The sequence below is a fragment of the Papilio xuthus genome, unplaced genomic scaffold, assembly GCF_000836235.2.
Source record: "Papilio xuthus unplaced genomic scaffold, Pxut_1.1 DF827570.1, whole genome shotgun sequence".
In the NCBI taxonomy this organism is placed as follows: domain Eukaryota; kingdom Metazoa; phylum Arthropoda; class Insecta; order Lepidoptera; family Papilionidae; genus Papilio; species Papilio xuthus.
The window spans coordinates 39299-65948 of NW_013531079.1; the positions used below are offsets into that span (position 1 = coordinate 39299).

A 26650-nucleotide genomic window follows, 5' to 3' on the forward strand; every position below is an offset into this window, starting at 1 on the left:
TTATTGAGATTTATTGCGTCCATTGAATACGCATATCCACCATGTCCGCGCCTTTCCCGACCCCCACCGCCTCAACTGATTCACAACAACCGGACAAAGTATCACTTGCAAAACTCTTTCATCGAGCGATTTAGTTGATCAAATTTAATAATGTCAAATAACATTCCAAAGATCATAAAATATATCAGAAAATGAATTTGATATTTATACAACCAAAATCCGGTTGTGAGTGCCTCACAACACATTACTCGGGCGACTCAACGCGACGCGACGCGACGCGACGCCGCCGCGCGCTTGTCGTTTGTGCAAATATCACATTACGTATTCTTACGACAATTTGAATAAATTATCACCAGTTAGATGTTTACACGAAGTAAACGTACTCATTGCAAAACAAATCTCCAAAATGATTCAACAAATAATACTCTCTGATTTTTGCAGCGCGTTATTCTATCCGATACTATCTGATGTGAACTGCGAAAATAGATTGGAAACTAAAATATTTAGAGCTGCAGAGCGGAGCGTGCCAAAATTAAAAAGTTTACGTCGTTAGCACTCCCGCGTTCCCGCGTCACGGCGACAGTTTACTGAGACTGGGCGTGAGCGCAAGTTACACTGAGAAAATAAATGAAAAGCTGGAGTATGTAGTCAGCGGGCGGAGGAGGTGTGGCGGCTCCACTGTCCGCAGCACTCACCGCGCTTTATGCCTTTATTTACGTACTCGCCGGCCGCTAAGAAACGCAAACTGCGCCTGCACATTGGATTTCTCCATAGAACAAGGCAACGTCCATTTATTTTACGATTTTCACAAATCAGAACACCATAAGACTTTTTGTCTTTCGGTAATATGATCGGTATACAATGAATCGAATTTTCATACTAATCTCTCGAGTATGGAACCGAGAGACGTAGGGGCGGGTAGCTAGCTAGCCACCAATTTAATTAACTGTAATAAATAAGCGTAACCTTCGCCGCTAAACAAGTGGCTCTGATAATATTTATCATTTTTATGTTTATTGACATATAACACCGGCTCTCGGGGTCATCATATATTTTACTGTTTTCACATTTGTCACTCTTCAATTATTATTATGAAGCAATTTAAGAAAATAATCGCGCAATTCATAAAGTAAATTATAAAGTAGGAAAAAACATAATTCCCTCGACGAATGCTTCAAAAGTTCAAAAAGAGAAATATTATGTGTTAAAGACAAAAAAATATGACTTCAAGTTCTTTGCGTGCACCGCACCAACCAGCGAGCTAGCCCTTCGTACTGTAGCTAAAGTAAACAATCAGTTTACAGTTAGTATGAAAATGTATTGAATCGAATGATACACTTTTGTCCATTTAATTTGAACGGATTATATTCAGATATGGAATTAACTATTTCATCAAACTAACAGATAATTTGTAAACACGTCAGCAGATGTTTGAGTGTGGTCAATGTTCTGCAAACATATTATACAACTTAAAATCTTGTAAAACAAAAATATACTTTACATAAAACAACTTTATTCCGCTAAATTCTTACAACTGTAAAAGGCTTTAAAACTAAAACAGTTCCTGTCATCGTGCACATGTTGATTTGTTGTTTGTACAACAAGTATGAATAAATGATATTCCAGGATCAGAATTTCAGATATTAGTTAATATTTTACCGTACTGTGGATCGATCTTTAGGAATTAGATTTGTGGACAAAAGAACTAAAATTTTAAAAAATATTTTTTCTTATAATCAACGCAAAAAACTATCAGATAAAGATTTATAATTTTTGGGTAAAAAAAACTTAAATAAATAGCAGATTATATTTGGATGGCATTTTGAATCACAATGCGGTTTTGGATGTTTTGATCTGGTTAGCAATTTTTTTGGACTAATTTGATATATTTAGGTCAGAAGAATAGTAATTAAATTATTGGTTGTTTCAAACTAAAAAAGGAATTCAATCTCAAAAATAAACTATAATTTTTGGCGGTTAAAAACGATTTTTTGTCGTTATACCGGGCGATTGTTTAACATAACACTTAATAAATAAAATTAATATTTTAATTTTATGTTTGTCTCATCTCCATATTTATTATATGAATGTTATAAGTAGTTGTAACTGTTAGTTTGTTTTTAAGTAATAGCTATAGAATAATTAATTCAATCTTAAGGTAATATACAAAATATTTTTTGACCTCCATCATCATCATCATTGGTCAAAACAAATGTAAACTTACACGTGAGCTAGGTAGAGTGGAGCGCGCAAACTAGTCGAAATAGCGCCAAGGCCGGCTTGTAAGTCTTGTAGAAGAGAGCGCGAACAAACGTACAGTGTAGGCGGCGGCTGCGCGCAGACTGACGCGGCGGAGGCGCGGCCGCCGGCCCTCGCAGCTGACCTCACACCGGCCGACAGCCGACAGCCGACAGCCGACAGCCGACAGCCGACGGCGCACCAGATATCAACACACATCCTTCTCCATCAGACAAGGTACCTCCAGCGGGAAAGATTTCCGCTGCAACTGTCCCCTCCCCTACCCTCTTAGTGAACCGAAAAATATACAAAAAAACTACTTCTAAATAAAATTCGGACCACATGTGCATATTTGTGATGAGGAAAATAACGTCAAGAAAGAAAGCCCGTTTCTTAGTACATAAATTACATCGACACACCGATGTCAGCTACTGACAACCTGATGGTCTCACTATCAGGTTTTTACCTATTCCTGTCTCGTCATGTAATCAAGTGCGTGAGTGCTCATTATATAGTCACTTCTTTTTTCATAAGATATTTGTTCGACTTTAAATAGAAGGAAAGGAATAAACATCCGATGATATTTAACTATTCTAGAGGTTATATAAATTGTTAAAATCTGCAACATCGTAGCTTCGCAATTGTGGTTATGTCTTACATAACATTGCCTTATCATTGTATTAATGACCGTGCCTCTAGATAACGCATTGAATAGTTGTTTTTTATACTAATAACAAAAAAAAATCAAGTAGCTAGCTCGCGTCGATGTCAAGTCAAGGCGCCGCGTGCGCCGACTAAACTTTAACGACAACTATAACTGCTTTCAGACACACGATGCGATTAATACCGCATGCATTCAGTAACGCGAATGCGTCGTCTGCACCTGCTTCTGTTTAAACTGCAAACGAGCCAACCACTGACCTGTTGATATATGACGGCCCATTACCTCACTGAGACAAGGAAAGTACCCAAGTAATACAATTTAGTACAATGTCCTCTGCTCCTGCGTGTAACAAACAACACCACCATATATTGATAGTTATGTTGTCGCTATCGCCGTTTCACAGAATGAAGTTTAAATTCTTAATTAAAATATAAACATCGCAATAAATAATATTGTTTACACTTAACATAATTGAAAATATAAAAGTGAGATACGGTGCGGGTTCGCGCCACTTGTGGAACCTTCAGGAGATAACGCGATCACCAAAGCGCAAACAAACCGCGGTTCAGAAGTCAACATTCTCCTATCCACTTTTAAGTTAACATAACGCTCGTTCTTGTGGTGTATCGACACAATTTTAGAACAGTGTAAACCCACGGTAAAACGAGACATGCAAATACATATATAAATGTATTCCGATATCTTGACGAGTCTTAACTTTGAGCGAGTCGCTGCGCAAAACAGAATTTTAAGTGTAGAGAGAGAGCGGGGCGGGATGTAGAGATAGAGAGAGAGAGCGGAGCGTCAATAGATCTTGAGTCAATCAGTCAATAGTCGCCGAGATGTTACTTAAAAATACTACTTCACCTTTTCATCAATCATATTGGTGGCTGACCTGTGCGCTGCGCAATAACCTCCTCCTGCATCCCATTATGTTCCGCAACACCTTAAATTGTGTTCTCCGCATCCACTCGTACGATGTTCCGAGCAGCAACATTATTTTTATACAGGTATTCTATACCGCCTCCAGATGAATAGAATGAAAAATAATTGAACTCTCTGTTTATATCACTTTATTGTGATCAATCACAATCGACAGTTCAGTGCACAACTCTGCGCATAAATCTTAAACAATTTTTAAATCAATCGAACAGCCATTACCATAGAAATGATATGTAACATTTGTCACATGAAATATAATATCAAAAGTTCTTTATAAATCATTTTACCGCAAAATACAACTTAATACCAACAATTTATCAGGAACTTGTAACTACACATCTTCATACGAAAAAAAAAACATATTTTCTAAATGTTTCAATCAATACAATAGTTTGACACAATTGTAAATAAACAGTGCGATATTTCGTGATCATTGTAATAATAACACAAACGGAGTTCAGTTGAATTGTTTTGTTGTAAATAAATTTATTTCTATTACAAATATCATCAGAAAATTATATACATTAGAAAAAACAGTTTGTCAAACATTGTTCATTATAGTTAACATTGCATCATTTATATGTTGCTTGTTGGAAAAAAGTTTTATTGAATCATCTTATGTTTAATTAATTAAAAATTAAAGAATTTCTTATTTACATAGTACTATCGTAACATAGCCTATATTTACAAGTTTCAAATATTCGTGGGAAAGTGACGTATTACTTACTTAATGAAAATTAATTTACATGCCATATGCCGATACAACTAATATTGTGAAATTTAAAATTGCTGATACTAGTATATGGTTCATATAATTATTTATTAACAAAATTTTAAACATATTGTAAGCGCAGTGCGTAGAATCGTTTAGTTTTCTGCAACACGCAGGTATTTTAATATCATGTACGCACTGCGCAGTGTCCGAGCGATGCAGGACACACATACACGTGTGTAACCGTTGGCCTCTCGCCAACGAATGAAATTGGAGGTGGAAGGGATCAGGTCAGTTCCATTGTAAAAACAAAAACATGAATTCCTTTATCATAATAAATAAAAAAACATATTATTGTAACGTATTCTATGTCAGTTGGAGCGAAAATAAATAAATAATAATTGTAGAAGCCGGCGCGGCGCGTGTTGGTGTGTCGATGTCTTACTCTAGTGTATCACAACTCGAGGCACTTGGAACTTATAACTAACTCACACGTTCATCTCAAACAACCACAAACAACTCAAATAATCATAATGAGTTCGCAGTCAATAAATAAATACACTGTTACATTTATGGAAATATTGTTAAAATTATTTGTTTAAAAATTATATTATAATTACAAATACAATGACAGTATAATGTCAAACTTGTATACATTAATTAGGAACTTTCCTAAATTACAATAATTTAAGTTTGATTAACACACGACAACACTTGTGCGGTGCGACACATTCAATGGTAATTGTCTCTGAGTGCAATCTGCCGCGTACTTACAAACAACCTCAACCGTCGTCATGCCTCACGACGGAACATTTCCTAAAATCAAGTAAAACTATAAACTAATTGGATAATAGTTTACGTATGTAATTTTCCATCGCTTGTATCTCACGGAGATACAAGTTTTAATAACAAACATATTTCTCTGGTCCTTCGAGCGGGATATGTTGTTGTAAAAACTAAATCTAAATAACAAGGATTGGTTTTTAATATGTCGACAAACGCTGTAGAAGTCTGTCTTTCTCACTGGTTCCGTTCCCTCGTGTGTGTGAGTGCGCACTCGGCGTCAGGTTGCATGTGCAGCACAGCTCACCTTACCCCGGCGCTAATCTAACTCCGCCTGCGCCGCTACCACAACACTACAGATCACGTGCACGATGAGAGGAGGCGGCGGGGGGTCTAACGGCAGTCGTCGGGGGCGTAGCAGCGGCTCTGGACGTGCACGATGAGAGGAGGCAGCGGGGGGTCTAGCGGCAGTCGTCGGGGGCGTAGCAGCGGCTCTTGACGTGCATGGTGAGGAGGCCGCGGGAGACGAAGCCGCGGCCGCAGCGCGCGCAGACGTAGGGGCGCGCGCCGCTGTGGTAGCGCTCGTGGATGACGAGGGTGGAGCGCTGGGAGAAGGCCTTGCCGCAGTGCGGGCAGACGTGCGGCTTCTCGCCGGAGTGCACGCGCTCGTGCAGCGTCAGGTTGCACTTCTTGACGAAGCCCTTGCCGCAGACGCCGCACACGTTGGGCTTGTAGCCGGAGTGGATGCGCAGGTGGTACTTGAGGTGCTCGGCGGAGGAGAGCGCCTTGCCGCAGACGCTGCAGAGGAAGTTGCGCTCGCCGGTGTGGGAGCGCAGATGGCGGCGCAGCGAGTTGGTGTGCGCGAACTGGCGCGCGCAGAGCCGGCAGCGCAGCGCCACGGCGCCGCCCGCCTCGGGGTGAGCGCGCGCGCGGTGTGCCAGCATGCAGCGCAGGTACACGAACCCCTCGGGGCACAGGTCGCACACGAACCTCTCGTCCGGCCGGTCCTTGTGCGCGCCCGCCGCCTCGTGCGCCACGCCTGCAACCATCCAACCACCGCTCTACTCGGGTGAACGATTCACGCCGGGACACTCATCTAACACTATGCGGGCGCGTACCGTGCCGGAACAGCTGGTAGGTGTCGCGGAAGGTCTTCTCGCAGAGGCCGCAGCGGAAGGGCTGGCAGTCGCGCCTCCAGTGCCGCCGCCAGTGCGCCGTCCACTCGCCCTCCTGCAGCGTCTGCACGTCACCATCGCACACGAAGTATAATAATATATTAAGTCAAGTAGAGAAACACAAAGTATGTGGGCGTACCTTGTTGCAGCGCGGACACTTGAGGGGCTCGGCGGGAGGCGGGGGCGGGGGCGCGGCGGGCGGGGGGCCGGGGGGCGCGGCGCTCGCGTGACACCTGACACAATGCACGTGTAAGTCTGTAGTTGTTAAAAGCGAGACGTCGTTGGTACATCCTACACAAAGTTTGCATTTCAACCATATTGGAATCAATCGTATGTAAGAATTTAGTTAAGGAATTTGTAAACATTGTTACTTGTAATGCTGCAGGATGTCAGATCTGGTGTAGAACTTATCAAAGCAGATGCAGCACTGGTACGCATCCTGCGGCTGCTCTCCTTTTTTACTTCTTTTATTTTTCTTCCCCGCATCTGTGTTTATTTCCTCCGTCTTTATCTTTCTCTTGTCATCTTCCGCTATTATATTTCTATCGTTTTTTGTGACCACAGTGAGAGCAGAGTTTGAGTTGAGGGAGTTTATTAATATCTGTAAGTCTTTTAACTTTCCCTTCCTCTTTCTACCTCTTTTATTTTCTTGTACTTCACCATTCTTTGGTGTGTTACCATTTTCTTTTCTCTTTATCTCTTTGAGACTGAACAGTGACAGGTCATCGCTTGCATCAGAGAGTACAGCATCGGAGCACAACGAGCTCTCACTGTCTGAAAAATCATTTTCAGTTTTGACAGGCAGCTGCGGTGAGGAAGGTTTTGGTTCAATTTTTTCTTCTTTCACTTTGATGTCAACTGCCACATTAGTTGCTTCATCTCTCTCCGTCTGTGTCTCTCGCTCTAGGAGGACTTTTATATTGAGAGTGGAGGAATATGACTCAGCCTCTGTTGCTGAGCAGTTGTCACCATCGCCGTATGGAATACCTGATGCTATCAGTATACTGCGCAATCTGAAATATTCAGTTAACACTTTACTTGAAGAATTGTGTGTTATATACATTTTTTAAGCTGGTCTAAAACACATTTGAAAGGTAAATTTTGGCATAGGAAGTTCTAGTTTTAGAAAATAATAAGGTCAAAACTAAGAATGTTTTTTATTTTATTTATTTACATTAATCAGATATCTAATAATTAAGAACGACAATTTTTTTTGATTAGAAATAATTTTATTTCAGCTTTATAAAATATAACTATAGTATAAAATAATCATTTTAAAAATTATAGATACATATTAAAATATCTCTTAGAGGTGTAACTGTTTACTTAATAAATCCATTATATTCATCACTGGTATTTATGAGTTAGGACTCAGGACTTGCTAAGGAGCAAGAGTCAGGTCTTCTACAATATGTGCTTCTCTAAAAACTACAAAACTAAACACCCCAATAGCTGAACATCACCGAGGAGAGAAAAGGGAATAAATATAAGCACTACTATAATTGTCATTAATGTTTACAATTTGACTAAAAACTAAATCACAACAAAACTTACTTGGACTGCACTTCGATTGCTTCGTTACAGAACTGGTAAAAGTCGTTAACTTTGCAGCTACATTTGTCACAAATCTTCTGAGGCAGGCGATCATTCTTCAGTATCTACCAAAATGAAATAAATTATAAATATGGACAAACTTTCAAAAAGTCCTCCTCAGTTTTTATTGCTTCATACCTTAAATGGTAAATATAATGACATTTTTAAAAACAGTGCATTTTCTTCATCAAATATGTAATTGTTGACAAATTTTGTAGAACTGCACAGTCGACATATAGCATCCATTTTTATTGCTTGTATATTAAACGGACCGCGATGTTTATACAATTTCGTCCAGAAAGTGACATTAAGTCAGCCATTTGTCAATATTGACCTGAATGATCTTGTGTTGCCAGTCTGATTTGAGTTTATTTTTAGAGACCTAAACCAAGACCATAGCCATAGTTTTACAACTTATGAGTATAGATTAATAGAGCACAGCAATACTGTAGGAGGGTGGGCGGTGAAGGCGGGCGAGGTACAGACTGCGTCAAACTTTTGATTAATGAATATAACATTAGTAAAGTTAACTTACTCCGTTAATGGCAAATATTCAAAACATTGAAACTTTTCTTTTCGACAATCTGTTCTTAGTATTACTTAATCAGGTTTAAATTATTAAAAAAAATGTACACTATTGATGATTTATTTATTTATAAACTCTATAGTTAAGTAACACAAATTAACAAAGATCATTTTTTCAACAACAAACAACAACAATTTTTGTGCGACGTGAAACCTCTACAAAAAGTAATGATCTTTAATGAAAATATAGTATTAGACAAAATCAAGTAACGCGGTTAGTTACAATTCTCTACTTAGATCTAGTAAATAAAATTGTACCATAGTTAAAATTTACTATAATTAAGAATGAGAGGCAAATTTCCTGAAGCGAGGTCTTTTAGCGCGATAACGGCGCCTGCCACTTATCTTTATCGGGCGCCTTAAACAAATAAACTGTAAAAAAACGTTCAGATAAAGAGTGGGGCGTAATGCCGCGCGCTGCACGCCGCTTTGTGCAGCGCAACACTAGATGGCCCGATGGCCTCGTCACTGCGCCACACATAACTTATCCGTATTCTAGACTAACAGAATTATGTCAAAAATATTTAGTTTTCCCCTCTTTTGATAAAATAAAATCAACGTTTCATAAGGTGATCCATTTTGATGGGTCACATTTGACACATTCTCAAAACCTTGTAACGGCCGTCATAAAGAATTTATGTTAAGTTAAAACTGCACAATTGCTTACTATTTTCTTTAGACTAAATGTTTATTGTAATCTTGTTACATGAACGTTGTTACAATGTTGCGTTTTTCTTTTTAAATATAAAGGATGTTTAGATAGATAAGAATTCCATTTACACATATAAATGTGTTTGAAGTCCAAATCGATTCATTTACTTTAATAAATATTTTTAAGCAGCTTACTTCACAATAAACCTAAAATTGATAGATATCAAATGTGACCAATTAAATTGTCCCACCTGCAATGATAAACCATTAACAATGACATGATTTAATCAAGAAAACAAGGACAGACGACAACTAAGACATTTTAGAGTATAAGTTGTTCGATTAGCTTTCAGTTTATACCCGCACGTAGCTTTTAGTGCTTATCAAAATTGCTGGTTTTTATAACTAGCCTATGTGTTCTTCCAGATTATATTCTTCATCTGTGCCAAATTTCGTTGAGATTCGTTAAGCCCTTTTTGAGATACGTAGTAATAAACATCCTAGAATCAAATCTGTCGCATTTATAATATTATACGAAGTATGATAAGTTTAACAATGGAAGTCTAAGAAGTCGGTGGCAAATCAAAATGATTTTCTTGGTTATACTATTTCAGAAAAGTTTATAAATAAGTTGCTTTAATGGTTAAGTCCCTTGTCGTGACGCTTCTAGTTCTCAAGAGTTGTTTTTACGGTTAACTATTTATTCCAAAGAAATAAACCTGTCATAGAACATTCGCACTCATCGCTTGTCACAAGAGTTATCAATGACCTCAATAATTCTATGTGAAAAATTATCAAGCAGTCGATAAGAAAGTCGAAAAATAGGTTCAGGTGCGGCCCCTATCGTCGATTATCCGCGTGCGTACATCATTGCTATGTCAGTGTGGTCTGTTAATGTACTGACACGTTAATCACAAAATAGAATAAAAACATCTACTATTGTATTTAGGGCCAATTTAACAGATGACATTTGACACTACATCAAAATGCAACAACGTAACCTTTTAATGTAAATTCAAAATATAAATTTATAAGTACGGCTGATTGCGATGATTAGTGTTCTATATGTACAGTATATAATCTACTATTTAATTGTGTCTCATACATTTATAATAATGCATTGCGTGCAAACGAAACCTGTGTGTGTCGCCTCGACCCTGTATACTCTTCTTACCTGAAAATATATATTTATTAAAAAAAAAAATTTTTCGTTTCATTTTATTTTTAATAATCTAGCATAGTTAAAAGATACTTAATTGAAAAACCCGCATTCGTAAAAAAACAATGAGGTGTGCACCACACGCGGGCTAACAAAACCTCATGCCTTCATTTTGGGCGCACGCTCGGCTCCTGCACAACTACAACAACTACACAATACTAATTAATGTGTACACGTACGAGTACAATGAGCTGCGCATTCACCGCCTACATATACCAGTCTGATAGCTGGCGCTCTTCCTGATGACGCAGGAGGTGATCTAAAATCTGTAAAAAAAAACTATGCAATAGAAAGTACGGGAGTCGAAAAAGCAATAGTAATAACTAACGAGGTGGATGTAATGGACAGAGTATGTAGAGATTTTGAACTGTCTCATTTCAAAAAACAACGCGTTAAAGATTTTGGTGTGTGATTATATTCCCTGCTTTGACTTGTTAGTTAACTAAAAGGCTTAAGTACCTGTAGTTATAGGAAGTATGTCCTAGATATTGTCAGCTTGCATAAAATAATGTAAGGAGAATGAAAGTGAATAGTATAAATTGATTTTAATGGATTTGAGATAAAAGTGAAGTATGAAGCTGATGGGAATACATTGAAATGGCCGGCCACTTTATTTCATGGCTAAATTTGAAATCTCTCCATGACATATGAATTGTTATAGAACTCGCCATCGATCAATTTCCTGTCGGTTATTTTCTTCTGTAACTATTTTTGCATCTTTTCCTTCTTTGCTACTTAATTAATTATTCCAATGTCAATTTTTCATTGTTACTTACTTTACACATTTTAGTTGGGATTCCTTTGTTTTGAATTCGACTGTTCTTTCCTTAATAAATGTTAATAGTAGTAACTAACAACTCGCAATAATGAAAAACTTTTATCAAACACAATATATATAAAACGAGATATTTAGAAAACCAGATACAGATTTTTCTTTGTTTTCAAGCCAATTATAATTTAATCTGGTAATACTCACACTAGGCATTGCCTAAGTGTGGCACACATTTTTAGTACCTTTAATTTAAACATTTCTCTAGGAAATGTACATCACGAAAGAAACGCAAAATCATCATCATCAGTTCACTATACGTCCCCAGATAGGGGCTCGGAGCCTGCCCTAAGTTAGGGGTGACAAATATAATATAATTATACAAAGTCCGACATCAGAGATATATTTCATATTGATTTTGACTCTTGTACGTGTCCGACACAACAATCTCACCTAGAATCCGGCTAACACATAAAAATGTGTATCAGGTATTTTTTGTGTAATAAAATATCACAACAGTTGTTTGGTCCTACATCTACTTTCTTTACAAACTATTCAAATATGCCTCTAAAACAATAAATGTTCGATGCATCTTAATACCTATAACTGACTTAAGTGATTTTTTATAAGGAAATTGAAACCTAATCATTAAACTCTTCGGAAATTAAAAATTATAAAAAGTGTCGTATGAATCAAACAATGCGTATCATAACATCCCAAAGTTCTGAAACCTTGAAAACATTTGATAAACAGAAGATGAAAATCGATGCGCAAAGTTGCGACTCAACTTCGCGATCGGCGCCACACACGCTGCTGAACTCCGGTTTAACTTTAACCCACATAACAAAGTTCAATGTAAACACAATACGGGAAGTTTGCGAGTCGGTTCACGGCCGCGGGGCGTAGCCCGGCGCGCCCCCGACGCGGCCCTCCCGCGACCCTCCCGCAACATTCGCGCGACCCTCTCGCGGACTCCTTCGCCCTCCTCCGCTTTCAAACTTCTCCCCGCGAGACAGCGCAATTGCTTTCACTGAGACATGACGTCTCGCATCTTCGAAACTTTGATCGAGCGACCCTATCAGACGCATTATTATTGGTGTTTGTTTTCCTTCGTAGTCTTATAATACTATAGATATTTTCAAAGCAAATGAGGGATGTTGATTGCAACTAGAAATCTTGAGCTAGGCTTACAAATAAAACTTTTGAGATTACATCCCATTTAAGATCAACCTTTAGTTTTGTAACACTATAGTCGTAGAACATATTCAAAGCAAATGAATCCAGTCAACTTTCTGCTAAGAGAACTATGGTAAATTTATTTGCATATTAGTTTGACTTTTGAAACCGGCCTGTTTGAGTGATTTGTAAACGATGAAATGTCCGGCCAACATCGCGATAATACGAAGGAATGTCTTAAACTTGATTTATAGTCGTGATGCAGTCCTGATCACATAACAATTGTCTCTAGTGGAGGTTGCTTTGATAACATTGATTGTGAATTATTATTTATTGTTAAGAAATCTATGATCCGTAGTAAATTTGGCAGCGCAAGCGGATTTACACCTGTCTATAAGTCTCCCACAAAGAGCACCTCACGCCTTATCAAGTGACACCGTTTGATACGCGCCTTGCCTTATCTCTCGTGTCGAAATTCTTCCACGTACTATCGCAATACCTATTTTAACATACAACGCAATTTGTCACGAAGGTGTAATCCCATCCCGGGCCAAGTGTGGTGCTACTGACCGTAACTACAGCAATAAAGATACTATTTTTGTTGGAGGTAGCAAATGTTCAAAAGACGGTCTATGTTATCAAGATTCCGCTGTCATGGAGGAAGGAGAAGTTTCTTAATGATTTTTTAAACCATTATAAGTTTGTGGCAACAACTAAAATGAAACAATTGTTTGGATGATACATATAATTGTTGTATATGTATATATGTAGCCATACAACTCACAGATTAGGTTTTATTGAAATAGTAATATAATTTAAACAGCTTACATCAGCCGATGCTAAAGAGAGAATAGTGTAAGTAATTATCTATTACGAACGAGATATAACGTAATAAACGTGTATCTCCAGGGCAAACAACTCGTCATTGTGATGGAGTCGGCGCGGGCAGATAGCGGGCCGGAGGCGACGGCCCCGGTCGACTGCGCAGAGCCCGAGCCCTACGGCCGTGGAGCCCCGGCTTATCGAGGCGCTGCCGATTGGCGGAGTGGAGTGTTTGCGCGGTGATATCGCCCCGGGAACCAATCGATTCCCCGGCTCGTGAAATCTTATCGCCGATCATGGTGGACGTTCGCACCTCGTGGCAGATATCGATATCGTATCGCGAGATATCGAAGAGTGTATAAATATGGGCCCATCGATCGATCGGTTCTCTATCGAAGTTCGCCGCGATTGTCGCAGCCGAGGCCGCGCCCGCACTGCCGCATTCCCGGCGCACTCCCGCGCCGCCAGGACTCCCGGCACAGGCGGAGCCTCAGCGTCAGGGTAACTCGTGGTGTCCTCAGGCTGTTGCTATACTTATCCTTTGTCCATTTATTGTTATTTTTATATTCATCGCTGGCACGATCGATTTTTTTTAAATACACCACAGCGTATTTAAATATATTGTACAAAGTGCGCTTAAAACACCGCAAGTGTCATAGTTTACCAATAATTGCGTAATGTTAGTCTTATATATAATTAGCGCAGATACGGTGTTCTCGTGACACATGTGTCCTAATCCAAGCGCGTCGGTTTGTAGCAAATTATGTGTTACAATGCTATGAGTTCGATGTGCGATCGTTCGAGAGCGACGTTGCTCTTATCAGGGCGCAGCCGCACCTTTCCGAGCAGTGATAGCGCTCTGTGCTTGTCACGCTCGGTAAACACGTAGGCACCGCATTTAACGGACTTTTCTTTTTTCAGTTCGTGGAACTACGACACGGCTCCACGTCTGAGTTGGACGGGGGATCTAGACAGTTTAATGTACAATCCTGCCAGATCTATCTTTCCAGCTCACGCGTGGAGCCTGACACCGCATGCCACGTGGCCGACTCGCCAACGCCAACACCGAAAATTTGATCTTAAAGCGTGACGGATTAAGTGGAGGTGTGATCTCTTCACTTTTTATGCTTAAAGTGAGATTCAACTCCTCCAACTTAACCCTGAATCGCCATATCGACACAGACGAGGAGTTCTCTTCATTTTTTTCCAATTGTATATTGTAAATACAAATTTAAAATAAACTATTTTTCGATCATGTTTTATTTTAATAGTCGTTTTCTACTTACTTCCTAATATTTATAAGGCATATATGAAGTCATAGATGATATTTCAGAAGTTACCTTTTAATTAGGAATTCCAAAAATCTCACAATGTCAAATATGTGTCGATCTATTTTGTAGAGTATTTTAGTACCTAGTTCTTCCGTAGCAAATTTTGGTGGCTTTACGGTGGCGCTACTGTGCGCGCATGCGAGTATTATTAGAGACCCAACCGGAGAGAACCAGTATGAAGTGAGCTGCAAATCACAGAAAAAAAATCACAACACACAAACAAAAAAAATGAGCAAAAAATTGTTGGTAACACCGGTGCGCTAAAAAAGCTTGCAAACTTCACGCACATAACCTGCGCTGGACATCGACTCGTCCGTATCTAAGTCTGGGAAAATGTATATTGATTTTTCAAAGAAAAGTCAACCTATGTAACAAAACACCGTTCGCGGGGTGTTTATACGCGTATTGAATCGTCGCGGTCGATGTGTAGTGTCGTCAAAATGGTGCGACAGTGTTTCTCGGAGGGTTCCGAGTGAGATCGAAGAGTGTTGCGTCGCTCGGCTGAGGGGCCGGAGCCCGGCCGCGGCCAGGGCCTGGGCGCGCCATGGACGCCGCCGCCGACCCGCTGCGTGCGGCCAGGCCGTGAGTATCGTGTCGCCTCGTGCCCCGTGGCCGCACTTACGCGGCGAATTATTTTGGTCGCCGCGATCCCATCCGCTGTCGACGGTTGCGAAACGTTCGGTGCGCGCTCGCTTCTCGCTCCCGCGCGGTGCCTACATTCTCTCGGTCGTACAGCGTCACGGCCTCCGCTACGTTGCGCCATTTCGGAGTGCGAGGACACGGCGACGTCGCCCCGCGAAGGCGCCGCCGCCGATAGCGATCTCAGCGCGGCGGCCGAGCGTGACCGCCTCCGCTCCGCAGTCCGCAGAGCGTGCATCAATGGCTCGCAACCAAACGCTCATAAATCAGAATCGTGTTTACAGTTTTTGTGCGCTCGCAGGAAACCTGTCGCGCCGCCCTTTGTCTCGGGCGGCGTGAGCGGAGCGCCGTCCCTCCTCGCTCCCCGATCCGCGGAGTGAATTATGGCTAGGTGAACATACGCCGTGCACTGCACACACAAACGTATGCGCCTACCTATACCTACCGTACAGTGAAGCGAAGGCTGTAACTGCCTAACTCTCAAACAAAGCATTTTGCCCACAAATCCGTACCGTAATTCCGAGATGACCCGCCTCTCTGTTCTTTATCAATTTTGATGTCGAACGAGTATCGCGTTGTTGTCGTTACGTTGTTACCGTAATTAAAAACATCTGTGATTGTCAATTTTTCATTTTATGATATATTTTGAGGTTAGGTCGTGATTTGTGCCATAACTTAAAGTTAATATACAATTAGACGCAAAAACAACCGCATAAAATATTTAAAAGCAATGTGTGTTGTAAAAACAAGTTAAGTGTGAAGTGTGTGTTAAAATATGTGTTGTGTGTTCAGAGAGAGTGGCTAGCAGCTGGTGTCTGCAGGCCCATGTGTCGTGTTGTGTCAACAGTAGCTTAGAGGATCCTCGGATTGGGCTGTCATTGTGGTGTTGTATTGAGTGCTTCATGTGATTGCATCAGAGGGAGGTGACAGTGAGCACTGTGGTTGCAGACATTCATGAAAACAGGCCGTCCTCATGCTCAGGTGACATTCAATCTTGTTACAGAGGTATTATTCACATCACTCCAGTTGACCAGCAAATTCTGCTTCAATTACATTATCATGAATTAACTAAAAATTGCATGCATGAAGATAAACAAATACTGTTGCTATCTGTACTAACTGGTGTTTACTAAAAATACACATAATATGTGTTTACAATATGTATTATAATTTATATGAATGAGAGTAGTACAGTAGTACAACACTTGATTGTTGTTAATGAGAGTAACGGCCCATTCCTCAACATTAATTGACTGGCCGCCAATACAATCAATTTATATGATACACAACACACACCCCACTCATATTGTTACTTGTTCATTTAATATTATGTAATTGTGCATTTATTGTTTTACAAACATAAACAAATGCTAAATCTTATTACATACAATATTAAAACAAATATGTAAATATAGAACATGAATTTAACCTTTACATTATTTTTAATGAAAAAATATTTCAATTTGTTGTTAGGTTTCCGCTCATTTTATTTGTAAATAGCAAACTGCATAATATTAATGTAATAAGTATAAAACATACAACATTGGTGGTTGAATAATTACTTTTAACAGCAGTCAAACATGCTACTGACTTCATCAGCACCAGGAAAATGTAAGTGTGTGTACTTCACAAGTTCCATGCCAAAGATTATTCTGGGTATATATAAAACACTGAAATCATTTCTTATCACCAATTGGAAACTGTCCCATTGGTAATTGGTTCTATAATTTGTTTATTTATTACGTAAACAAAGCTATGGTAAGTCAATAGTCATAATATATTCTGATGTGCAAGTGCACATAATATATGTCGATATACATGAATGGTGCGGTTGTTTCAGTAGGTGGTAGACATGGTAGGCGGGGTAGGTTTTGGTTTCATAGTGGAGTCTAATTAGTATTTCATACCGGGCGGCAATTGCAGCTTGCAGTATTATACAAATAATCAAATTGACCTCTTTGATGCGTTTCTGCCTTTACTGTTACAAAATGTATCTGTGATGATTATAATTCATTTATTTTAAAATGTTTTACAAAGCTTTGTCTAAAATGTCAGATATGTCATGTTTGTAATTTACACCAATGAGTGTTTCAAAACCCAAATACCTTTATTATGTTCTGTGCATACATATATAACCCATAGATGGAGTGTTTTATACAAATTGGATATCTCAAGAGTCGATTATAGAAATATCATTTTGTATTGCTTAAATTTACCTCAACATAAGACTCTGGAGGCTACTCACCTTACTTATGTGCACCGGATAAGAAGCGGGAAGGAAATCTAATAGATGATATATCTGTGGTTTGATGTATATTTGGGAAGGATAATCTTCACCAGTGATCAGGTTAATTCTGTTGACAAGTTATAGTTACTCAGTAAATTAAATAGAACTATATTTCAAAATCTGACAACTGTACATATGTAATATGTACATTATGTGTAATCATCATCATCAGCTTACTATGTCTCCACTGAAGGGCTCGGAGCCTAAATCAACCACACTGGCCCAGTGCGGGTTGGTTGACTTCACCCATATCTTTGAATTTTTTCTGAGATATGTGCAGGTTGCATCACTATGTGTTCCTTCACCGTAAGAACGTCGGATAAATGTACATATGTAAACGGTACATGGCGGGATTCGAACCCTGGACCTACAGATTGCAAGTGAAGTACTTGACCACTGAGCCACTGACACTGTTATGTGTAATATTGTACACACATAATCACATTTTCATACATATTCTATTAATTATTTGATCTCTAAGGTGACATTTTAACACTATATTTCCTCTAGAGTCAGGACAGACCGGTAGACTTAAATATAAATATTTCAGATTAATCCTTAAGCATATTTTTGTAACCGTTAAGTAACCTTTTCAAATCTTATATACTGCTCAATGCTAAGTTTGCTCTTCACTTCTTAACATATCTGCCGCATCTGGAATATATTCATCAATATCCAGTTACAACATTGTTACTAGGCAAGTGAAAATGAGTCTGTGGCATTTCTAGCACAAGACAATAATCATTAATCTGTTAACATTATTAAACTTGTGATAAAGTCCTGCTTAGAAATTTCTCCACTTTCTCATATAGACAATGTTCACATTTCTTATGTAGTGCTGCTAGTTGCCATTAGTGACATTAGATATTCGAATTTAATGTAAATGCACAGTTTGTATGTGGGAAATGAAAGCAACACAAAACCTGTATCCCCACATAGCGGCTAGACATTGACCCCCGGCCCCTGACTCCACCAATCCTCCACTCAACACCAACATACTGTACACACATAGTACAAACATTAATATTCAATATGCTAATAAACTTTAACCAACTATGTTAATTAATATTACTGTTTGTACTTACTTTTATGTCATTCTTTATATTTTGAACATTTGAGATTTATCTACATACTAGCTTTTGTCAGCAACTCCGTCCGTGTGAAATCAAATAAAAATATAGTAATTAACTTATGCATTATTTCAGAATATGTTTCGTGCATATGTAGCTAATTTCATCAAGACCCGTTTAGCCATTTTGGAGAATATGATAATAAATCCATCCATCCATCCATCCACACTTTTGCATTTATAATATTAGTTATGTAGTATGAAATTACTACATACATATTGAACTTGTCAATGTTCTGTCAATAGAGTATTTATGTGTTATTTACTATGTATTATATAATACAACACTGTCACAATTATTTTCTTGTAAAAGTTATAATATTCAATAGCAGTTTTCTAATTACATTTAAATACTTCAAATATAACTAAGCACTTGTCCTTTTAATGAATAATTATTTACTTGCTAATTGTCAGTAGTGTCTATAAATAGTACCCATTGCCACTTTGCCTATTGCCCTCCTAGCCTTGTGCATACGATAGAACACTGCAATTCATTGTTATCCACTTGTATTACAATATTAAAACCTATTTTATTTTTGAATAACTAAGACAATACCCGCTGCAAACATTATGATGTATGCAATGAATGTAGAAGAAACGAGAGAAGTGCGACGTCTCTGTCTTGTCTCACCCTCTTGTTTGTGAACAAAATTGTATGATGTATAAGAGTATTGTTGGAATGTAGCAATAGTCAAATTGTTGATAGTTTCACCTTCAAGCCATTGATTGATAGCCTGTTGACCTTCATAGATATTTGACCATCAATGTCTCCTGTGCAGTGTAAACACTGTCCACTGCTGCTTTGTTACATACAAACACTTATATTTGTCATGTTTTTTTTTAAAACTTTATCATAAAGATTGACTTATACAATTTTCAGAGATTCTTTTTAGTTTATTAAGCTCGAGGTTATCATATCATAGAATCATGTAAATGTTTAGGGTATAGATGAGTCCGTGTGCGCGTGCGCGTGCGCGTGTACGATGTGTGCACGCAGCGGCGCACGAACACCGAGCCTCCGCGCGACTGGAGCGACCGTGTTTACACATTCAAGGCTGAGCTCGCCTCGGAAGATTCGGCGCCGTGCAATTATATACCATTTCATTTACATATTCACAAACACATACACAGAACAAATAACCCTTATATACTGTACGATAAGATTCAAAATGCATAGACAAGAAAAAAAACTGGTATTCTAATTCGTTAAAGATATGCTAAGACTCGATTTGTCGAAACTCGCACCGACTCGATGCTATAGTGCAAATTGAAGTGTTGAACTTGCTTGATGTTTTTATTAATTTAGTTTGCACATCAAAGAGTATAATGATATGCGCGAGACGTCCGGCGCGGCGGCCGTGGCCGGTTACCGCGAGCTTTGCTAATGGTCGATGTTATCAGCGCGCCATCTCCCGCACACCTCACTCCATGGACACGATTCAGAAATAGTAAAAAAGACGTTATACCGGAAAGTTGCACAAAAAATTATATCTACTAACAATTAACTTGTAACAAATATGACAGTTTCATTTCATTGCATTATAACATCAACATTATAATGTACATGAACATTAAACTGTGGTGTACATCGCAGCACTAGTTAGTATAGACTAGATAGAAGTCACGCACAGAAGCTACGTGTCGAGTCCTTCCTGCGGACGCTCCCTTCCCTGCAACTTCCGACGCAGGAACTGAAAATGGAATGAGTTATTCTTTGTCACAAAGAATAGCCATAGGACAGATGTTTTCTGGAAGCGTCGCCTTGAAGTTATACAAATATGTTTAAAGTATTTGATTTGTTGTTTAACTTCATTAGTTTCGTATATTAGACATGCGTGTGGATGTGTGGATGGATGGATAGATGTTTGTTTGAAGGTATTTCCAGAACTGCCCGACGGATCTGCATGAAATGTTGCATAGATAGTATTTAATTCCTCGCGGGCGACAGCTAGTATTTTATAAATTTTAACTATTGTATGTTGTGTACGTTTCATGAGTTCCACCAATATACCTACTTAATAAGTAAATACGGGTGTGGAGGAAGTGAGAGGTGTGTCAGGAGCGCCCCGGCTGTGATGGCACGATCTCGGCTCAGTCATCGAGGTCACAGGCGTGAGTGCTTTTACTCATTTACACAGAACGAGACCCCCGCTCTCGTTTGCGGAGGTTTTCGCCGCCGCTACCTACTAGTACGTACCATGAAAGTACTGCGACATCGTAACCGCACGGCTAATTGAATGAGACCTAAACTAAATTAGATATAAAGTGTATTTCGGCGTGCATTTAAAATTCGACGTGTCCATGAATTATAATGTAGCGCACAGGTGTCCTTTTACCGCGAGCGCGCCGGGGGGCGGGGGCGGGTGTGCGGGCGGCGAGGGCGAGAGGGGTCGGGGGGGCGGCGGCTGCGGTCGCCGGCATTGTGAGCACTACACTTTGTGCAGGGCAGCCCCCCGCCGCCGCACCCCCGCATCCCGCCACGCTCTTTACGTAACTCCTCGAACCAGTTCTGTTGTAGTACATGCGCCTGTGTACCTGGATTTTCAAAATCGTATTGAAATTTCTATTCCCTGTCACAACAGCTCTGAAATTATGTCCTGGATACGGTTGAATTCCTTGAAACACGCGTGCAATTTTGTTTCTATAAACAGTGGAGACGTAGAATAAACAGCAAATATATTCTATCCAAAATCTTATACGTAAGAGTTGTATTATTATCATCATCAGCATCAGCTCATAACACTCCTACTCAACGTAGAAGTGGCAATATGCTCGGTGTCAATTGTTAAGGCTTTCTAGTTGGCTGTCGTTTCTTCTTTTACCTGAGTCTGTTGGCAACCTCGCAGCTTTCCCAATGTGACGTACGTCCAGCGGCTGACACCTCACTGTGATAGCCGTAACACTTGCGTTGATATACAATGTCGTCTCTGTTTGTTAAAAACCATGAAAGGGATGACAATATTTTATTGATACAAGTGGATTGCAACGGCCAGATCCATTGCTTGTGAATCGTGAGAGTTTACTAAATATAATAGTACTATATTATTTCTGGAACTTTAAAAAATGCTATAGATATCAAAACCGTTTTATTTAACATTCCAAAACATAAACCATATATTCATAATACTATTATAAAATTCAACCCTAAGCACATTTAGGTAAAACTAACAAACAAATCAATTCGAATTGCATACACATAAAAGTTTATATAGAACCCCAAAAGCAATTCGTTACGCAGTGACCGCAAGCCGCATCGGTCAGCTCGGGCGCAGTACATGCACACATGTACGTACATACGTGGTGCACATGCAGTACATAGCAGCAGTACATAGCGCGGCTCACGTGGCCAGCTCGAGCGAGGAGAGCTGCGAGCTGCGAAGGATACTGCACTATCGATCGTAGAAAGGCGGAACTGCGACGTCGACCACTTTGCGCCGTATAAGGCTAACGAACTTAATTCACTAAAATACGATCGCTTTTTGTTATTGCTCTCTGTCACCTTGCCCTCAGTTTTATTGTGTGTTGACGTTCAGGTGTCGCGTTCGAGTCTCGCCTGAGCGAAGTGCATTATGATATATCATAACAGACGATGCTTCCATTGATGATGTATGAATTTGTATCATTATAAAACATTATATGCGCCGAACATATACAGGGAACATACCAGACGCTCGTCTTGTTTTCATATCAAATTGTCGTATTGTAAGACTCGTGTAATTGTGATACTTGTCTTCTTGTTGTTGTCATTTCAATTCACACAAATTAATTTTATTTCTATTGTCTGTGTATTTTCTGTTCCCTCTTCAACATGTTGCTGGTGTCTCTTGAGTTGCGGCACTCGTTATCGATCCAATAACGTAGAAAGCGCAAAAGCGCGTATGACGCGGATAGTGCACTGTGGTGTGTGTGTGGACCTCGAGTGGTCATCCGGATATGATTAGTAAAAAAATTGAGGTGCAATTAAAGGAACGATATGCCGTTGAGGTGGTCGGGTCGATGTTCATGTAATTTGCACTCGGCTGTAGCAGTCGCAGTAGCACACGCTAGTGCACAAAAATCACTGCAATTTGTGTGTCGCCTTGTACTTGTACAAACGCAACCCTTCACCGCGACTCTTGCCTTGTACACGTGTAACGAGGGCAGGGTGAACATGTGCTCTCGCGTCTTTGATTCCCACTAGGGTGGGCATAAAAGGTTTCTTTCGTTATCAAGACCCATATTAATGGACGGCTTTACGATATTTCAAATGTGAGAGTCGATGGAACATTTTACGTATACACACAAGGACAATATCAATACCGGAATTGATTAGCAAGAGTGGCATGAAGGCTTGCGGCTTGGCGTGACGCGTGTATCCGGTGCGTGCGCGGGAACAGCACGTTGTTGTTGGCGTGGCGCGGCGCGGCGAGGCGAGGCGTGCACCGTGCGCCAGCAGCTCCCATATCTCGCTGTTATCTTGCAACAACTGGGCCGTTGCACTTTGTCTCGTTCGCCCCCAGCCCCCACCATACGACATTGTCGCTTAATGCCAATGCAATTAGGGTGTCAATAGCGCGCTAGCTTACTAAATAAGTTGTTTTTTTTTTGTCGAAAGGGAAAAAACGAGTAGTTTTTGCAACGTCTCTCGGTGTTTTGCATCGTTCGGTGCTGTGGATATTGCTCGTTGTGCCTCGCTAAGGATATTTAGGTCGTAATTAAAAGATAATTTTTCAGTATAAATGTTTGCAAAGCCGCGCTGATTATCCACGTTAAGAACACTCAGAACGCTGCCGCTGAGGGGAGATGGGGGATGGTGACATCACTGCCTCACTGGCACAGATCAAGGCGGAGTCTGCGTTATAATAATGCGCTGACAGAATTACATAATTTTTATGTATAATTTACAATTAATTGTAAAAGCAAAACAGTTATGAGATTGAAGGTGGAGGGTTCGCTACAAAGATCAATTCAGATATGACAGTTGATAGAGATGTATGGAAGAGTAGTAGTACATCTTGTGCCAACCATTCGTAGTCTCCTACTAATAGTAGGAAAATGAAGACTTACAGTCCATTGTAGAGAAGTTCCGCCAGATAATGACGGCGTCTGCTAAGCGGCCTCCCCGCAGCCTTCGTGCCGCCTGCCGCCTGCCGCCGCGCCGGTCAACTACAGGAAAAACTAACTAACTGACTATAACTAACTACATTCGTATGCCTCTTATGCCTTGACTTATCCGCTATCGTAATTATTATGACAGAGACAGACAGGCCTTGACATCGTCTATCGTCTTATATCGATTACACGGAACAAGGACGAAGTTGTAACTAGACCTTGTATATTTAGTTATGAAGGTGTAAGAAACGAGAGAAAAGTGTTATCATTGTAAATCTGCCCGTCTCTGCTCTTGTGGGACAAGGTCGCTTGTTATGTATATTAGATCTAACAGTAGTTTATGACTAAAAAATAAATACGTTTCTTTTAGAACAATGATTAATATGTTTAGTTTTAATATTTGTTGTGATGCGTGCAGAGGCGGCAGTCGCCCGCCGCCGATATAAATGACAATATAATTATCAACACACGCACGTGGTCCGCTCCGGGCACGGGCAAGCCACATTTGTCGCCGTAACGCTACTCATTGTAATAACTTTATTTTCATTGTGTTACAATAATTAGACGCGGCCGACACTATTTATTGTTAAAATAATTTACTGTCAATACGTAAGCAGTAAAATGTTTTACACGTTCAATTAGGGTTACAAAAGTTTTGACTTTCTCCGCAGATTTATTTTGATAATCAAACATTTTATACACTATCATAATTGTTTTTAACTTTGCTCGCGACTCGGGAGGAGTTAAAAAAAATATAGCTTATGTGTTCTTCCAGACTATGTTCTACATCTGTGCCAAATTAAATCGAGATCCTTTGAGCCGTTCAGGAGATACCTCCTAACAAACATCAATCCATCCATCTAAACTTTCGCATTTACATTAGTAAAATTTGTTAAAAAAGTTAAGTTTTTAAACTTAATGCTACTGATATTTACAGACAGCAATCGCAGAGACCAGCTTCTCTCAAGCTTATGACGTCCTAACGCGTTGATAAAACATATAAGGCAAATTTATAAAGACCTTTAACAATTAAAAAATTATTTCGAAGTCTCGGAGAATAGTACTCAACTCACTGACAAATGCTTACTCAATGCTGCCTCCTTCCTAGCGGCAACTACAGACTATGAGACCGGAGAAAGGAATGCTAGAACGCTCTAGCCTCATGTTTTTTATTGTAAAAGTCTGTTATTTGCTGTGATTTACTTATCTATATGTCATTCAGTTAGGAGCGTGGTGTGCAGCTTTGAAGAGGACGTAGCGATTAATATTCACTTTTAACGTGACAAGTCTGTTGGACCCTTACATGGTGACACGGCTATAGTAGGTACATGCTGACATCAACAAACGTGACACCGCTAAATATGCTCGAGTGTGTGATATTGTGCGAAATGGCGATCACGAGGAAATCCATCTGTTGCGAGTGGCAACGCTTTAAAACGCCGCGCCGTCTCCGCGGGACATTGACCCAGTAAATGCGATATAGAAATAGCGACGTTGCCCAACAAAAGTTTGCTCTTATAATTTGTTGGAGTTGAGAACTTCCCACCCCACGCGCCCCCACCCTATCGCACGCGCACCCCCGCCCCGCCCCGCCCCGCACGGGCTTTACAACAGTTTCCTTTCGCTGACGTTATATAACGCGGACGTCGCGTTGTGTTTTATTTCCGTTCGCTCCACGCGACCTCATCCTTTTGAATCTAGGTTTTGCACTTTTTGGTGAGCATACACAATACTATAAGTTTGTGATAAAGTCAATATGTACGTATTAGAAAACCAAATACGTCTCAATGCTTAGGATTTGAATTTATTTCTAAGTTATGTTATTTGTGAATACACTCTTGGATAGTATTGCGAAGTTGTTCATTGTGTTGTAAACATCACCATTTACATTTTACCAATTGGAAAGATCTCAACGGCTCAATATTATCTATCTTTTGTATTATTTTCATTATCATACATATTCATTCATTATATATACATAAGTACTACACTGCTAGTACGTATGTATACAGCAGCGGGGCTTGGGGGGGAGGGGATTTGGGCGCATCTCGCGATGACATTTGATAAGACGCGAGGTGTTCTCAAGTGTTTTTATATTGCGCTTATCTTGCACGTGCTCTGCGTTTCGACACGCAGCCGCGTCGCCGTCACCAACACCGTTCCCACTGCACTGCCACATTCCAAGCCCATAGTATATTAACAACATTTTGTATCCATGTATAATCCAACTTGTTATTTTGCAAACAGAATTTCTGAGCTTTCAAGGAAGTTAAAGAATTCCCCGAGTACTTCTCAAGCAAGCTTGTTTTCACCCGCGTGTTACCTTTGTCAATAGTATTTGTTAGCGAGCGAATGTTCGGGTCACTTGATCAGCGTTCGTTCGATCGTAAAAAAAGTCCGTCGTCGAACATAAATTAAGGATGTTGTACAGATATAGTGTGTGTCAGCACCTAAAGGTCAGCCGGCGGTCGCAAGTCGCAATGAGCCTACTTTCGATTTCCGTCGCTAGGCCGCCGCCGCACGCCTCCCGCCGGCCCGGTGCTCCGGCCTCGGGTTACATCATGGCGGGCTGAAACATTGTCCCAATACAGAGGACCCCGAACTAAAGCTTACTTCAATTATTTCAACTAGTTTCAAGTCGTGGTAGAATAATTACACTATGCCACATACATTGACATTCATAGTAAATCAAGAATAATAATAGAGATTCGTTACACTAGCCGAACGCTATCCAGTTGTTACTGCCTGCAGAAGACCGGCGTCACCACACTCTGTACTTTCCATTTAATAAGTCAATCTGCACGAACAAGCCGCCACTTTTCAAGGGCAAGTCCTCGAATTCCT

General features: G+C 40.0%; 3 protein-coding genes across 3 annotated transcripts in view; 1 reads left to right on the forward strand and 2 right to left on the reverse strand.

Moving 5' to 3' along the window:
* LOC106118526 (hexokinase-2) overlaps nt 1–2372 on the reverse strand; it is a 17052-nt gene extending 14680 nt beyond the window's left edge. Inside the window, exon 1 of the mRNA XM_013313187.1 lies at nt 2225–2372. The gene's annotated coding sequence lies outside the window, so the exon portion shown is untranslated. The remainder of the gene's footprint in view (nt 1–2224) is intronic.
* Nucleotides 2373–4199: 1827 nt separating this feature from the next.
* On the reverse strand, nt 4200–8427 carry LOC106118530 (zinc finger protein 286A). The gene is made up of 6 exons (XM_013313192.1): nt 8246–8427; nt 8069–8172; nt 6886–7527; nt 6654–6747; nt 6458–6578; nt 4200–6378 (listed from the first exon to the last, which is right to left on the reverse strand). The coding sequence occupies exons 1-6, from the start codon at nt 8351–8353 to the stop codon at nt 5801–5803; spliced, it is 1647 nt and encodes a 548-aa protein (XP_013168646.1). The 5' UTR covers nt 8354–8427; the 3' UTR covers nt 4200–5800.
* Nucleotides 8428–14642: 6215 nt separating this feature from the next.
* The window catches only part of LOC106118483 (Thymine DNA glycosylase), a 32141-nt gene continuing 20133 nt past the window's right edge, over nt 14643–26650 (forward strand). Inside the window, exon 1 of the mRNA XM_013313142.1 lies at nt 14643–15242. Within this exon, the coding sequence (XP_013168596.1) occupies nt 15205–15242 (38 nt within the window). The 5' untranslated portion in view covers nt 14643–15204. The remainder of the gene's footprint in view (nt 15243–26650) is intronic.

Excerpts from the sequence above, each read along its gene's own strand:
- LOC106118530 (XM_013313192.1), bottom strand. The coding sequence starts at position 8,353 with ATGGATGCTATATGTCGACTGTGCAGTTCTACAAAATTTGTCAACAAT. Across the intron at positions 8,173-8,245 it reads CATTATATTTACCATTTAAG|ATACTGAAGAATGATCGCCT; the intron begins GTATGAAGCAAT and ends TCATTTTGGTAG. Across the intron at positions 6,379-6,457 it reads CTACCAGCTGTTCCGGCACG|GCGTGGCGCACGAGGCGGCG; the intron begins GTACGCGCCCGC and ends GGATGGTTGCAG.